The sequence below is a fragment of the Mesoplodon bidens genome (genome assembly GCF_964165515.1).
Source record: "Mesoplodon bidens genome assembly, chromosome: 12".
Classification (NCBI taxonomy): Eukaryota; Metazoa; Chordata; class Mammalia; order Artiodactyla; family Ziphiidae; genus Mesoplodon; species Mesoplodon bidens.
This window is the reverse complement of record NC_138168.1, coordinates 12,080,909-12,097,557: the sequence shown is the minus strand read 5'-3', so window position 1 is coordinate 12,097,557 and position 16,649 is coordinate 12,080,909. Positions and strand designations below refer to the sequence as shown.

The window sequence follows — 16,649 nt, the reverse complement described above, 5'->3', positions numbered from 1 at the left end:
TAGAGGGAACTTACCTCAACATAATAAAGGCCATATATGACAAACCCACAGCCAACATCATTCTCAGTGGTGAAAAACTGAAACCATTCCCTCTAAGACCAGGAACAAGACAAGGTGTCCACTCTCACCACTATTATTCAACATAGTTTTGGAAGTTTTAGCCACAGCAATCAGAGAATAAAAAGAAATAAAAGGAATCCAAATCAGAAAAGAAGAAGTAAAACTGTCACTGTTTGCAGATGACATGATACTATACATAGAGAATCCTAAAGATACTACCAGAAAACTACTAGAGCTAATCATCAAAGTTGGTAAAGTGACAGGATACAAAATTAATGCAGAGAAATCTCTTGCATTCCTGTACACTAATGATGAAAAATCTGAAAGAGAAATTAAAGAAATGCTCCCATTTATCACTGCAACAAAAAGAATAAAATACCTAGGAATAAACCTACGTAAGGAGACAAAAGACCTGTATGCAGAAAACTATAAGACACTGATGAAAGATGATACAAAACAGATGGACCATGTTCTTGGATTGGAAGAATCAACGTTGTGAAAATGACTATACTACCAAAAGCAATCTACAAACTCAATGCAATCCCTATCAAACTATCACTGGCATTTTTCACAGAACTAGAACAAAAAATTTCACAATTTGTATGGAAACACAAAAGACCCCAAATAACCAAAGCAATCTTGAGAAAGAAAAACAGAACTGGAGGCTCCCTAACTTCAGACTATACTACAAAGCTACAGTAATCAAGACAGTATGGTACTGGCACAAAAACAGAAATATAGATCAATGGAACCGGATATAAAGCCCAGAATTAAACCTACGCACATATGGTCACCTTGTTTTTGATAAAGGAGACAAGAATATACAATGGAAAAAAGACAGCTTCTCCAATAATTGGTGCTGGGAAAATGGACAGCTACATGTAAAAGAATGAAATTAGAACACTCCCTAACACCATACACAAAAATAAACTCAAAATGGATTAAAGACCTAAATGTAAGGCCAGACACTTTAAAACTCTTAGAGGAAAATACAGGCAGAACACTCTATGACATAAATCACAGCAAGATCCTTTTTGACCCACCTCCTATACAAACAAAAATAAAACCAAAAATAAACAAATGGAACCTAATGAAACTTAAAAGCTTTTGCACAGCAAAGGAAACCATAAACAAGACGAAAAGACAACCCTCAGAATGAGAGAAAATATTTGCAAATGAAGCAACTGACAAAGGATTAACCTCCTAAATTTACAAGCAGCTCATGCAACTCAATATCAAAAACCAAACAACCCAATCCAAAAATGGTCAGAAGACCTAAATAGACATTTCTCCAAAGAACATATACAGATTGCCAATAAACACATGAAAGGATGCTCAACATCACTAATCATTAGAGAAATGCAAATCAAAACTACAATGAGGTATCATCTCACACGAGTCAGAATGGCCATCTTCAAAAAATCTACAAACAATAAATGCTGGAGAGGGTATGGAAAAAAGGGAACCCTCTTGCAGTGTTGGTGGGAATGTATATTGATACAGCCACTATGGAGAACAGTATGGAGATTCCTTAGAAAACTAAAAATAGAACTACCATATGACCCAGCAATCCTACTTCTGGGCATATACCCTGAGAAAACCATAATTCAAAAAGATACATGCACCCCAATGTTCACTACAGTAGTATTTACAATAGCCCGGACATGGAAGCAACCTAAGTGTCCATCGACAGATGAATGGATAAAGAAGATGTGGCACATATGTACAATGGAATATTACTCAGCCATAAAAAGAAACGGAATTGAGTCATTTGTAGTGAGGTGGATGGACCTAGAGTCTGTCATATAGAGTAAAGTAAGTCAGGAAGAGAAAAACAAATACCGTATTCTAACACATATATATGGAATCTAAAATAAAAAATGTTTCTGAAGAACTCAGGGGCAGGACAGGGATAATGACGCAGATGTAGAGAATGGACTTGAGGACACGGGGAGGGGGAAGGGTAAGCTGGGACGAAGTGAGAGAGTGGCATGGGCTTATAAATACTACCAAATGTAAAATAGATAGCTAGTGGGAAGCAGCCACATAGCACAGGGAGATCAGCTCAGTGCTTTGTGACCCCCTAGAGGGGTGGGATAGGGAGGGTGGGAGGGAGACACAGGACGGAGGAGATATGGGGATATATGTATAAGTATAGCTGATTCACTTTCTTATAAAGCAGGAACTGACTCACCATTGTAAAGCAATTTTATTCCAATAAATATGTTTTAAAAAATAGAAGAAAAAAAAAGAGAGAAAAACAAATGTCTGGTTAAATCTCCAGGAACTTGGATGCCCGGACCCCTGCCATTTCCTGACCTGTCTGAGATATCCCAGGCATTCCCCATGGCTCTCGGCAGCACTGCCTGAAAACTGTGTTGAATATTTCACAGATATTAGAGATGTATGCATAGTTTTTCCTGAATGATCTGGTCAGTTCCACAGCCTTTCATTATAAATAAAATCAAAGAATAATGTATCATTTTTCCAACATGCATCTTCCTTCCAGATAAAACTATACATGAAAAATGTGTATGTATTAAATTCAACTTTGGGGGAAATGCTAGAAATGAAAAAGTGATCGTTTTTTTTTAATTAAAAATACTATAAAAGTACTGAGCAAAATCAGTAGATGTTTTCCAAGTTGTCTGAGACCTCGCAGCTGGCAGTGAAATACTGTCAGTGTAATTGCAGCTCAGACTCAGCCAGGGGACCTGTGAGCCTGGCTGCCACGGCCAGCCACTCAAGTGTCCTGAGTCAGCATCGTGTTATGTTATGTTCAGAACCTTCGTCAAACCCAGAGCCTCTGCCTGCAGGGCCCTCTCTCCTCCCCTCCAGAATCATCGTCTTCACTACCTCACCTTTGAATTCCTTCCTGCCCACTCTGACTTGATTTTTCTTTCTACAAGGAATTCTGCGAGAAAACAAAACCCAGAAACAGCTTCTTCCAATGGCCTCCTGTGGCCAAATCCTGAATTCTTATTTCAGCTGGTCTCTGTTCAGCATTTCCTTGCTGAAGCGTCTTTTGTGGCTGTCGAGGCAGTGGTCCTCGGTGGTCCTCAGTAATCACTCAGCCTCCTCTCCTTCCTCCTTCCCAATCCTCAATGCTCAGGCTCCCACTTTCAGGCTGGGTCCTCATGCCTCTTCTTTCTTAAGCCAATCTATGTATTTTCCCAGGCAATCTGACCCCAACCCATCACTTTCATCATATATATGGAAGTATATATATATATACACACACATATGATGCTGGTGGTTATATCTTTTATATCTGTATATACATATATATGCTGGTGATGCTCGAATTTTGAATCCTAGCTCCCCCTTGAGCCGAGAGCCGTATACCCACTGGACGTTTCCACTGGGCTGTCTCAGCAGGCCGGCCACACTCAACGTGAAGTTGAACTCACCATCTTCCCCCTCCCCAGATGGCCGCGCCAGATGTTCTCTCCTAGTTTACTCAGAGACCCAGGCCTGAAAACGGGAGGTTTTGCTCGACATCTGCCCAAGGACTGGCAGTCATCACTACTCTCCACAGACGCATCATCTCTGAATCCCAGCCTGGAACAGTGTGTGCCACGCATGGGTGCTCAAGCCACACTTTCTTCTTTTTTCATTAAGCTGAACTAATATCAAGTGCTTTTCTGCAAGTGGAAAGAGGAACAAGTAGAGTTTCTTGCTTTACATTCTTCAGTGGCTCCCTGCTCAAGTGAGAACAGAATCCTGAACAACCACTTGCCATTCTCAATGCACGATCAGCTCTCAAGCCTTCACATTTTTTCAAGTATTTTTTCTTTGAACACCCTGCCCTGATGTCACCTAAATCCAGCTTTTCCTTAAGACTTAGCACAGCATTATATTCCTCAGGAAACCCTCTGCAGCTCCCCATAACGTCCTGTGCAAACCTCTGGGAACTCACCACGTCAGAATTACTTATTCATCCATCTCTCCCCCACCAGCCCAGGAACATAAGAATCAAGATGCTTTTTCCTCTCTGTACCCACTCCAACTAGCACAGTGCTGCTGATTAATGATGGCTTTCTGAAGAGATGAATAGGTTTAGGGAGATTCCTAAAGGGTGCCTTCTTATTTCCTCTTTGAAAAAGGTTATGGTAAAATGTGAGGGCCACTAGGGGGCACAGAATTATAACAGAATTTTCCCGTCCACTTGCTCAAAGGAGAGGTTTGCTTTCTGTATCAACCTCTTCACACAGTTTCTAAGTATATGTATCTTAGAAAGATCAAGTAACCGTATTCAGATTATTTCCAGAAAGAAGTGTTTAAGCAGTTGGCTGAAAGAAAAACAGTAGCACTGCCGTACTAACATGTCAGAAAAAAAAATGAAATCAGGCATAGCCAAGCATGATAAACAGGATTTTGTGAATAAAGCTGAAGGTAATGTTAGGAAAAAGCTAAAAATGTAAATACAATTCCAAGACATTGATACTACACGATTTGGGACTGTTTTAAAATGTTGAATCCAAAAAAAAAAAAAAAAAAAAAAACCTATCTATGCAGGGAAGCCCTATTTCTGCAGGAAAAGTGAACAGGAATATTAAGTCTATTTCTGTGTTTAGAATAAAACCCAAAGTCTTGCTGTACAACAGCTACTAGAAACTTTCCAACACTTCTCTTCTGGTAAGAAAAACAGTCAAAATGATTAAGACAATAATAGGCTAAAGCTTCTTATTTCAAAAGTTACTATAGTTTCATAGGTAAAAATCTGGTTTTGTTTTTTGTTTCTATGGGTTTTGTTTGGTTCTGTTTTTGCATTGAATACCTGTAAGTTTGAATCCAGACTCAACTGCTTATTAGTTCTTAAAAATTATTAACTTGTTCACACCTCAGTTTTTTCCCTATAAACTGGATACGATTGCAGTTCTCACCTAAGAGGCTGTTGTCAGAATCAAGTGAAATAATTCTTGGAAATCACAGGGCCTCGTGCACAGTAAACATGTGTTAAATATTTGCTATTATTTTGTTTTGACAATGGTGACTGACACATTATTTTAGTAATTCCTAGGAAAGTAAATTTTGATAGTTCCTGGGATGAAAATGGTGAGAATTTTTGAGTCCTTCCCACACTATCTGTCTGGTCCCCGAGCAGCTTCTCTTCACACCTGCATCCACTCACACCTGCACCTTTTCTGCATCCCTGGGCAGAAGCTGTTCTGAAAGGGCCATGCCTCATCCACTGAGGGCAGGGCTGCTGTGTTAGAACCTTCACGTAGTCTGGCCAGGCTCTTACGATCTCTAATGTTGCCCTGGGTTCTCTAATTTCTACTTGTTGGTGAAACACATTGAGAATCTCAGCATCATGTCTCCTAGATAAGAATCCTCGATGGACTAAAAATGATATCCATGGTACACAATGCTGATACATGTAAAATAATAAGAGGAAGTAAATATATTTAGTGTATCAATGGTTATAATAAGATACCTGAGAAACACAATTATAGTTGCTATGCTTGTGAGTTTGGTGATGATCTGATAGGAGGGAAATAAAAGCTAAGGGAAAGGGTGGCATGGCTTAAAGGGCATTCCACTCAAGAGTTAGGGGACTTCGGTCCTTCCTCCAAAGGCCAACAGCCGAGTCTTGGGCAAGTCGCTGAACAGCAGCCAACAATGGATTTCCATTTCTTCATCAGCGAATGTCCCTTTTGCTCTAAGGTTTGAGGATTCTATTTGTCATTACCATCTGGTTGACCCAGCGACTCACAGTGGGTCAAAGTGCATTCATATCTCTAAAAAGTAGCACTTCCATCCGTCACTAGATGATCAGAACCATGACAATGACTTGATGAGAGGTGTGTTGAAGTGGTAGGGCTGTGGCAGAGGGGGAATTGGGCAGGGGGTGGGGGCACAGACAAGAAGGAAAGGGAGAGAGTCATGGGGTCACTGACATTCTGTGAAAACAGCTCTGCCTTAAAAGTCTTCCCTGGGCACGTCTAGCTCTTGTATAGAATTTTCCATATTACTATTTTAGAGTACCCTTCAGATAAAAATATAATGGGATAGAAAACACATTGAAGTAAAATATTTCTAGTAACTATTTTCAATTGAAACTATCTCCAGGTAGACTTCAGAGGATAAAAGTTTCCATGGACATAAATTCCAGGCAGGCATCTTACAATGCGTTGAAAGCACTCCCATCTTCAAAGGATGGGGAGTAGAAATCACTTCACATGCTCTACGCTAGAAATAAGCATTTGCTTCGAAAAAGGTGGTCATCTTTTACTCTTATACCTCTTTATAATGCTCTAATGTGATTATTATGGTTATAATACACACTACTATATTGTTTTACTCTTTGTGCTATATGCCACCCTCTCTTGTGATATTAGGTTTTAATATTTCAACAAAAAGAATGAAAGGCAGTTTCCTAGCAACACCTGTATTCAAAGGCACAAATAGAGAAAAAGCTTGATCACAACACTCTGTTTTCCCCACAGTTAATTCTTGCCTTTTGAGGGGAGTTAGCTGGTAGTGAAGAAGCCAGGTCCACACAAAGAATCCGGGGTGAGAGGCCGTGCAGCCTCACGTGGCCTTTCCTTCCGAGCACGTGCAGGCCGGGTGTTAGGGTTTGTGGCTGAACCCCTCTTTCCCAAGGTAGCGGGCAGAGTCTGTGAAATACAACCATATGCTGTTTTGTACATGTTCTATTAAAGATGCGGAACCAGCACTGGGGTGGGGTGGGGAGGAGGGGATACTAAACTGGGAGGCGAGGTTGTTCGGTTCCTAGTAACCCTCATACCAACCACCTGTGAGCGCTCGTTCCGGTCCCCTCTGGGGTGTCTGGTCCTTCCCACCTCTAAACCTCTGCTGATGACCACCTTTGATGCTGTTTTAAAGTTCCATGCATTTACTTCATCAACACCACGCCTTCACTAATATCATTGTCGCACCCCCCTCACCCAGCATCCCTGGGAGATCAGGCAACTGGCTCTTTTCCGCGAAACGTGTCCCGCCTTCCCGAACCTTCCTACCTGCACGCTGGGCCCGGTGCGCCCATAAGATGGAAGGGACCTGACCTTCGTGGTGGGGCGGGGCAAAGTCTGCAAGAAGAAAAACCTGCTTGGTCAAGAGGATATGGTTTTCGTTCTCCTGCCTGCAGAAAAGACAAGATGTTCACGTTTAAAGCGTGCACACGAGTCCTTTTAGGCCTCTAGGGCTTTGACCCTGAAAGTCCCCGCGCAAAAACTCCGCGGGGCCGGGTATGGCTAAATATAGCGACGGCCAACTCCCCGCCCTCGGCCGGGTCCTCGCGCTGCTCGGGGACCGCAGCGCTCGCTCCAGGACGCGCTCTGCCTCGACCTGAACATCGGGCCACCGGGCGTCCCCCTCGCCCCTCCACGCGCGCGGGTGGGAAGTGAATTAGGGGACCGGAGAGCGACTCCGGGGGCCGGAGCTCAGCAGTCACGTGGCGCCGCCGCCAGCTGCACGGAGCGCCGCGGGGAAGTGTCCGCCGCCGCCGCCAGGCTTGGGGACAAGGCGGGATGGAAGCGGGGTCCCGCCGGCGCCCTGGAGCCGGCGAGAGGGCCGCGCGGGCCTCACAGCGACGACAATAAAAGGAAGGACAAAGCGTGGAGGTGCCGCGGCTGCCGAAGGCAGACGGGAGCAGCCGTGGGTGTGCGCCCAGAGCGGGGCCGGCAGAGCATCTCCCTCCGAGGGGCGGCGACCGCCGCCACCGGACTCGCGCCTCGACTTTAGGCTTCTGGAAGGGAGAGGCACTTGGACGCACTACCTCGGAAGCGTCTGCTCTGGCTTTGTGGTGGAACCCAGTTCTTCCTTCAGTTTAACGTGTGATCCTTTCCTTCCTATGTGAGGGGGGGGGATTCCACTCTGTTGGAAGAAGTTCCCAAGCCCGGCTTCCTTTCGGCGTCCCCAGCTGACTGCGAGGTTGAGCGGATTACGGTTTTTGACGCGGGCTCACTGAAGGCCAGAGGCGCAGCCAGGGACCCCGCGGCCTCCCTCCTCCCCGGGGGCTGGGGGCCTGGGGGCGGCAGGAGATCCAGCCACTCGTCCCTCGCGACGCGTCTCTCACCGCGTAAGTGGCGGCAGACGGGGGTGGGGAGGGCACCCCGCAAAGCCGGTGCCCTGGGCTCTCCATCCTCCAGGATTTTCCCCCCAAACTCTGGGGCCGCCGTCGCCACTGCCGAGACTCGGCCGTTGTATGACTATCTCGGACATCAATGAAAATTTCTTGACGGAGGGACCCGGTTTGTCCTCCCATGCTTCGCGCGGCTGCCAGGCGCAGCTCGGGGCCGCTAGTTCACCGCGGAGGAGCCACTCTGGAGTTTTGAAGCCCTCCCCACACTCCACCCCCGGGCTGGGAGGGATGTCCGGCTACTCTTGTCTGATGCCGGGATGGAAAGTCACAGCCCGCCAGCCGGAGTGAGCGGCGGGGAGATGCCCGGTGCCCACCTCGCCGGCTCGGCGGCCGTGTCCTGCGGGTCAGCACCCTGAACGCGCGGACCGGAGCGCCCCCGCCCGGAGCCTCGGCCCGCGCGCCCGGGGACTGGCTGGTACCTGGAGGGAAGGGCCGGGCCGTTCCCGCGCACACCCCTCGCGGAAGGACGGCGGGACCAGCCCGCGCGGCGGCGTAGCGGCGGCAGGGAACGGCGCCTACCTCTCCCGTCCCTCCTCCGGGCACGAGGCAGGCCGCACCTTCCGGACACCTCCACAGCGCCGGGGAGAACACGCCGAACTCTGCCTCCGAGAGGGGCTTCGGGGCCCGCCCCCCTCTGGCGTGGGGAGCCCGGGGCCGGGCGTGCGCGCGGGGGAGCTCGCGTTCCAGCCCCGGGGGCGCTTCGCCAGGAGGGAGTATCCGCCACGGGAACGGAGGGGCCGGAGAAGCCCTCTTGGAGTGACGCCCCCGACACGTCCTGATTACGCATTCGAAGCTAAAGGCTGCTCGACCCCGGGACTCCTCCGTCTCCTCCGCGCGCCCTTCCGCCCCCGCTGCTCCCCCTTCCCCGGCGCGCAGGTCGAGGGCCGCCGGGCGCCCCGTCCGCCGCCGCCGCCTCCTCGAAAGCGGCCGGCGCGCATGAGGCCGCGGCCCCCGCCGGCGGCGCCCCCCTCGCGGTGCCCGCGGTGATGCCATGCCCCGCCAGCACGCGGGCGGAGAGGAGGGCGGCGCCGCCGGGCTCTGGGTGAGGAGCGGTGCGGCGGCGGCGGCGGGCTGGGGGCGCGCGGGCTGCGGCATGAAGGATGTGGAGTCGGGCCGGGCCAGGGCGCTGCTGAACTCGGCGGCCGCCGGGGGCGACGGGCTGCTGCTGCTGGGCACCCGCGCGGCCGCGCTGGGCGGCGGCGGCGGCGGCCTGCGGGAGAGCCGGCGGGGCAAGCAGGGCGCCCGGATGAGCCTGCTGGGGAAGCCGCTCTCCTACAGCAGCGGCCAGAGCTGCCGGCGTAACGTCAAGTACCGGCGGCTGCAGAACTACCTGTACAACGTGCTGGAGAGACCCCGCGGCTGGGCGTTCGTCTACCACGCTTTCGTGTGAGTACCCGCGCTCCCCGCGCGCCCCCCGCCACCGCGGCGGCGGGGGCCCTCTTGCCTGGCCCCCCGGACGCCCGGCGTAGACGCCCTGGCCGGGCGCGCGCGTGCACACACACACGCGCGCACACACGCGCACACACACTCGCGTGCGCACACGTGGTGGCTTTTATTTCTTTGCACGTGTTTAGGGTCTTCCTCCTAGAGCCTGCCAGCTCCCTGAGCCCCACCTCTCCCGCCTCTGCGGACGGGGCCTGCCCGTCGGCGCCCCCGCTGGGCCACCCGGCCGCTCTGGGCGCCCGGGGGTAGAGCTGGGCAGGCGCGGGACCCCGGCTGCGCGGATAATTGGGAGCGATTAGGTCCCGAGATACGTCCACTCCAACCGTGGGGGGCGCCCGGGAGCTGGGCAAGGCTCAGGGAGGCTGAGCGCCCGCGTGAGGCTCGGGAGAGTGTGTTGGAAAGGTTAGGAGGTGATGGCGGGGTAGAGGCGGCGGGGAGAGGAGAGAAGCAGGCCCGGGTCCTGGTCCCCGGAGCGGGGCTGGGGGGGCTGCCGCTCGCGGCGGGGGGCGGGGGGCCAGCAGCTAGGTTTCCAGCGCGCCCGGAAACACGCCTTGCAGCTACCTCAACCGCCACTAACGGAAAGTCTGTCAGTGCACGTAGTCCTTCCTGCCACAGTGGTGGCCGAGGCCCGGAGGAGGCGAGCAGGGCCGGGCGAGGGGATGCTCGCTCGGGCATAGTAGCTGGGGCTGGCGGGGAGCCCGGCGCGCAGGGGCGCGGGCCGAGGTGCAGGGCCGGCGTGCCGCCCGGGACGGGATCAGGCAGTGGGAGAGGCAGGCAGTGGGTGAAGCAGGCTGTGGTGGCTTGGAGTCAGAGCGTGTGTTAAGGCTTCATCATCTAACAGAGGATGCTTAATGAGAAAATGATTGGAAGCAAATGTTTATTTTTCCCTTAGGCATTTAAAATCTTTCAGTGCGTTTGAAGTTTACTACTATTTTTCCCACAATGACCATTCATTCAGTCTCCTGTTAGAGTTAGATTTATGTGGACATTTTAAGGTAGTTTTTATGCCATTACGCCATCATCTTTTCTTCTTCTTTTTCTTCTCTTTTTAGTTCCCCTTTTTTGCTTCTTTATGATAAAATGAAATATAAAGACAGCAGCCGTTGGAGGCCAGTAGAGAAAGTTTAAGGCACTCACTGACAGGTTCCTTGTTTCCTAGTAAAAAAGATTTGCAACACGTGAATTAGATGTCTTAGAAATGAGGCATGTCATCCAAACATAGCCCTCACCTGGGATGGAGGATGGGCATGACTCCAGAAACATTTTTTGAAATAACATGGATGAAGTGGCTGGTTTGGTAAATAGGTGAGCCTGGAATTTGACCACATAGTAGTCAGGAAATTGGTGGAGTCTACAATCTGTGTGACTCTGGTGTCTGGAAAATTTTACAGCCCCAGATTGATGTGAACTTGTAGCATGAGGTGGAATATTCCAGCCAACTTTCCATCTTACAGTGTACACAAGGAGGACGTTGTGTAGCATCATTATTACATCAAAAGGTATAATGTGTGTAAGATTCACGTTGCCTTAGATGTGGTTATTGCAGTAAATGCTAGACTTAGAGAAGCACTACTGGTACTTTTCATGTTCATGCCCTCTGAGTTGATATATAATGAATCCAATTACCTAATGAGCCTGAACAATTATTTTGACCTGTCAGGATCCACTAAAACATTTAGCAATATGATCTGTGCTCAGTTTGGCAGCAAAATATATACTGTATGGAAATTGGTTTTTTGTTTTTCGTTTTTTTACACAAGAGTTTGCTCAGAACATTCATAGCTTTGACTTTACAATACGATGCTATTTAGCGGATTTAATTTTTGGTAATTTATGTATTGTATATTCAGAAAGGGTGAGAGACAACTTTGGTTGGTGCTCAATGCTTTGTATCTCCTAAGTGCTGCTCTTGAACATGAATGAGGACTTCTTGTAATGCAACGTTCTCTTTTCAATATGTTGGGGTCTAAAAGGGTTTTCTGGCCTTACAGAATCTTAAATTTTTGACAAATCATTTTTGGAGAGGTTCAAGTTCGAATAATTCTCTACTCACCAGGCTTTATTGGTCAATCATTGCCTTCAGTGGTAGATACAAAATAAATTATGTACTTGTCATTGCCACCTGCTGCTGTGAAGTTTTGCGTTACTGATTTCTACAGCCTGAAATTGTAATGCTTGAGCGATCGGGGAGGGGTGCTAGACCCACATTAGCACAAAGACAGAAGCATCTGCACGACTACAGCTGATGTAGTAGTGGGGGACAGGCCAACTTTGGCAACTGGTACTTATGATTTTAAATAAGCTTTAGAGTAGGTGGATTTCGCACGTTAAATTAATAAAAGAAAGTTACTTTGAGCTGTAAGTCTAACAAGACCATTAATAATAAAGGAAGTTATAAGAAAACCATTTCTAAAGCAGTGTAACTAACTAATTCCTTGCCAGCCTGGGAATCCCCAAATCTTACTTTAATAACAGGTTTTGTAGCACATTAAGGCTCTTGCCAAGAACAAGTGCACTGTGATTAATGAGGTACTTCAGGGATGGATTTACTTGGTCGACCCATGTTTCCTTGCCAAGAAGCAAGAAAAGTATGTTTATAGTTACGTTTCAGGTGACGAAACATTTCTGTTAAATATGCAAAAACCATGATTATAATGGTATTTTAATGGTATACAATGTGGTTTCAAGTGTTTATGTCCCAACCCACTGATGAGATGGCTGGCGAGAACAAGAGATGGCCTGCTGCAAATCCTTTCTTCCAATCTTTATAAATCGGTGGAAATTAGGAGAGTCTGTTCTCTTACTGTTCTTTAGGATGTTTCCTGGTTTCCTGTTTTCAGCTGTCCTTTAATTTAATGGAGGAGCTATTCACATATGAGGTGACATGCTTCTGTGAGCATTGTTTGTCCATTTTTAATCCCTCATCTTTTTGGGGAAAAGTTTAGAGTAAACGGTGGTAATAGAAAAACACACGATGGGCTCCATATATACATTTGCGCTGATGGAACAAATACGTTTCTGAGAAACAGCAAAGGCAACAGTGTGGCAGACACATGTAACTCGCCACTTTGTCCAGTGCATCTTTGCCAGGCATAATGCCATGGATCAGAATGTATATATATTTTAAACTAGAAGAAATCCTCCAGTCATCCAAGCTAGGAGCCCGGCAGGCATCCTTGATGTCTTCATTTTTCTCAGACTCGCTCCCGCTGTCCACCCAAATGATCATTGAAGTCTGTGTGTTCACTCTATAAATATTTTTCAAATCCATTCCCTTCTCCCCTTTGCTACTGCTACCCTCCCCTCCTTTGCTACTGCTACCCTCCCTCTCTGTTTCTCCATACATCCCCACTGGATTATTTATAATGGTCTCCGGCTTCTGTTCTCAGCCTTCCAGCTCTTTGCTCTGACACCACCGTGTTTTTCCTAAAATGCACATCTTATCATATCCCTTTGCCTCTCATCTTTCCATGACTCTCTACCATCTACTCATCTGTTCACTCATCCATCCATCAGCAAACATTGAGTGTTCACGTGTGCTAATTCCCAAATTCATAAGGCGAAGGCCTCCACCCTCAAGAAGGGAAAAGACTCCAGCAGGGGATGAGTGCAAGCCAGTGAACAGGAGTGAAACGCTGCTGTTACAGAGGTGAGTACAGAGTCATGTGGGAAGAGAGGAAGTGGGGCTGAGAGCACCAAGGTCAGCACAGGCTTTCGAGAGGAAGAGAGGTATGAGCTGAGTTTTGACCAATGACTAAGTTTTCAAGTGTAAGAGCGAGGAGGAATGAGCCATCTTGATGGCGAAGATAGCTTAGGTAACGACGTGGCACTGGAATCAACATGGTGATTCTGGGCACCGGTGGGTATCTGCAGGATGAGCACGACCTCAGGAAAAGAGGATAGAGCCAAAGGCACACGTGCCTGACCTTGGGCGGCTTCAGACGCCGGCCGTGGAATCTAGTCTTTATCCTGTAGCTGGCACTGGTCAGTGAATGGTGATAGTCAGAGGGTTGATGTCATCAGACGCGTATTTGGGGAAGATGTGTCTTTCCTTCGTTCGGTAAATGGATTGAAGGGTGCCAGATGGGAGCAGGGTGGCCTGTCATTCTCGTGTTCTTTTATCATAAATTCGTGCCACGATGTCTGTCGACGGGCTCCTCTGTGCCATGGACTGTTCTGGAAAGGTGAGAGACGATTACCTGAGGAGGCAGTAACCGTGGGGACGAGGCGGGGGGATTTAATTAGAGAGCAGTTATGTAGGTACCAGGCAGATTGTTTTCACCAGTCCCACGTGCGGCGTGAGAAAGATGACCCTGAGCTGGGTGATCTGGGGAACGGAAGTACCATTCACTCACGTATGGGACAAAAGGCGAGGGGCATGCTTTCAGGGAGTATAATGAGTTCCGACTTGCACTTGTTGAGTTTGAAACGTTTGTCAGACGTTTAGGGAGAGATCGTAAGTGGTAAACACACAATAGTGAACCAGGTACGCATGGTCTCTCTCCATCGGGTCTTGGATCAGCAGGCAGAACCATTTCTGTCGCAAAGAGAGCAAAAATAAATAAAATATATTTCAAAGAATGACTGCCTTTACAAATCTAGAGCAAAATCTAGATGTCTCGATTAGATATTCAGATTTAGAAGCTGCCAGCAGTTTTGTGCCGGTGAAAGCAATGAGTGGGACAAGTGAGTTAGCCCAGAGGTGCAGGGCGGGACGAGGACGTGGCGGAGGACGGAGTGGGGACGGCACCAGCCAGCAGGGCATCGAGCTCTGGAAGAGATCACAGAAGGATCTGGGAAACCTCGGCAGTGACCACAATGCCACAGGGGAAAGCCAGGAGGCCTTCTCTTTATGAAAGTGAAGGCAGGAAGGCGTGTGCAGGAAGGAGCTGCAGTGGGCATTTCCTGTGCTGCAGAAAGAACTAGAAGAGGTGTGTTAGGATTTCATTGGTTGGTGACGAAGGAGGTTCCCTGGTGGCCTTTGCCGAAGCAGCAGCAGTGGGATGGTGTCATGACTGGGATTTAAGTGGGTTGAGGATGGCTGAGAGCTGGGACGGTGGGACAGGAGTGTAGATTAACTCCAGATTCCTTGGACCAGCTCGAAAGACCCCTCGTGATGTGGCCTCTGCCATCTTTCCTGTCTCATCTCTAATATACTCCTGAGCCCCAGCCTTGCTGAGACCACCCACCCCCCCATCCTGTATCTGCCACCGGACACAGTATTTGCTCATACTCTTCTCTGGGGCTTTTCCCACCCCTTGCATTCTGGCTGCACAACTCCTACTGTTTCTTCAAAACACAATTCAAGGGTCGCCTCCTCTTGGGCACATCTCCCACTGCCAGGATAATTTAGGTGCCTCTCCTGTCAGCTTCCATGGGCCCCCGGGAATGACATTACCCTGGTGCTTGCCCCGCCTTGCGGTCCTTGTGAGCCACTTGGTCTGTCTCTCCCACGGGAGGGTAAACTTCCTGTACAGAAAATCTCCTATTTATCTCTGAATCCCAAGCACCTAGCAAGGTGCCCTGTATGGAGTAGACCCTCCGTACATGCCTGCTTCATGAGTAGGTAAATCATTTCCCTTGGAAACCTTCCATACAGGAGTTGCAGAGTGAAGCAAAGCTGAAGGAATTACCAGGTGTTTTTGATTTGCTTAGAAGTAAGATACTGATGATTCATTTAGAAGAGGAAGGTATGGGTCCAGAAGCAGGAGATCTTTGCTTTGCTTCCAACTTGCCCACTAATTCGCTTTGTGACTTGGAATAAGTTACTTCCCCCTCCTGGGTCTCCAAATCTCATCTGTGAAACGGGCACAGAGGTGTTTGTGATGCAGCCACGGTGATGGAGGCTACTGAGGAGGGTCTGAAATGTAATCGGAAGGGGAGGGAGTATTTGTAATTAGTGACCTGATCTCTTAATCCTTTCCCTTCCTCTGCCCCGAGCTGCAGGCCCCCTTCCTGATTGTTCGCGTTAACTCCAAACCCCTGGCGGGGGCGGGCAGTGGGCCACACATTAGCCAAGGGGGTCTTTCTAAGGAGTTAAACAGAGCACAGCACTCCCCTGTTGGACGGAGGATCTGCTGATCGCCATCTCTACCCAGCTTCTTAAGGGCAGGGGCTGTCGTCTGGTTCTCTGCTGTATCACCAGCACCCAGCCCAGGGTCTGGCACGTAGAAGATGCTCCATGCTTGCAAACTGATTCACGCCCCTCATCCCCCAAAATACACTGCTGGTTTCCTGGTGGAAGATGGAATGTGACCCTCTTGGCCATTCCCTGTGTCAGGACTCAAACAGATGTGATGAACAACCTTATTATTTACATATATATTCTGTTCAGTGCTAAATCTCTGTCTATAGAAAGTGATGTTTGCATTTTATTTTCACTCCTGCGTTCCTTAAAACCCAATGATTTCCCTTAAAGACAGAGAGGCCTTCTACAAGTTATACTGCTTTTTGCCCTGCTAATCTAGGAACATAAAATCCTCTATATAAAATGCTCAAATCAATCTGTTTCAGAAATTGCAACAGTGCTGTAATATTTGTGGATCATATTCCAATTAGAAATGTTGAAAGTGTTAAAATCTTAGCACTGGGAACATTACGGCCTAAGAGAAATGAAACATAAGAAAAAAATATTTCAAAGTGGCATGAAGTCTTGATACAAGAACCACTAAAACAAGGAAGGTAGCCAGCAGTCTTTTGATAATAGCTTGTGAAGAGGAGGTGCCAGTTTTAATTTTTAATTGCAAATGGCTATTTTGGCAACTGAGAACGCCAGCAGAGTGAGTTTTCGCCCAGCCCACTGCGGTGAAAGTGCTTGAAATGGCCCAATTGCTGGGCCACCATAGCTTCTAGTTGTGTTTAACGACAGGTACATGTTTTCACTTCAATTTCCTTTTCCTTCAACCATTTCAAGGGTGCTATTTGAGGTTTTATTTGGTTTCAACCTGGTAGACAGATTGGCTACACAACTGCATTTTTTCATAGTTTTTAAAATTCTTTGATGGCTCTCAGAGTCTTAGGTGATCCTTTTGATACT

The 16,649-nt window shown here is 48.3% G+C and overlaps 1 protein-coding gene across 3 annotated transcripts in view; it reads left to right on the top strand.

Annotated features, from left to right (window-relative positions):
* Positions 1-9,161: 9,161 nt before the first annotated feature.
* The window catches only part of KCNQ5 (potassium voltage-gated channel subfamily Q member 5), a gene marked incomplete at its 5' end in the record, with an annotated part of 571,115 nt that continues 563,627 nt past the window's right edge, over positions 9,162-16,649 (top strand). For all 3 annotated transcript variants that reach the window (XM_081250514.1, XM_081250512.1, XM_081250513.1), the window contains one exon: positions 9,162-9,556. In XM_081250514.1, the coding sequence (XP_081106640.1) occupies positions 9,162-9,556 (395 nt within the window). The remainder of the gene's footprint in view (positions 9,557-16,649) is intronic.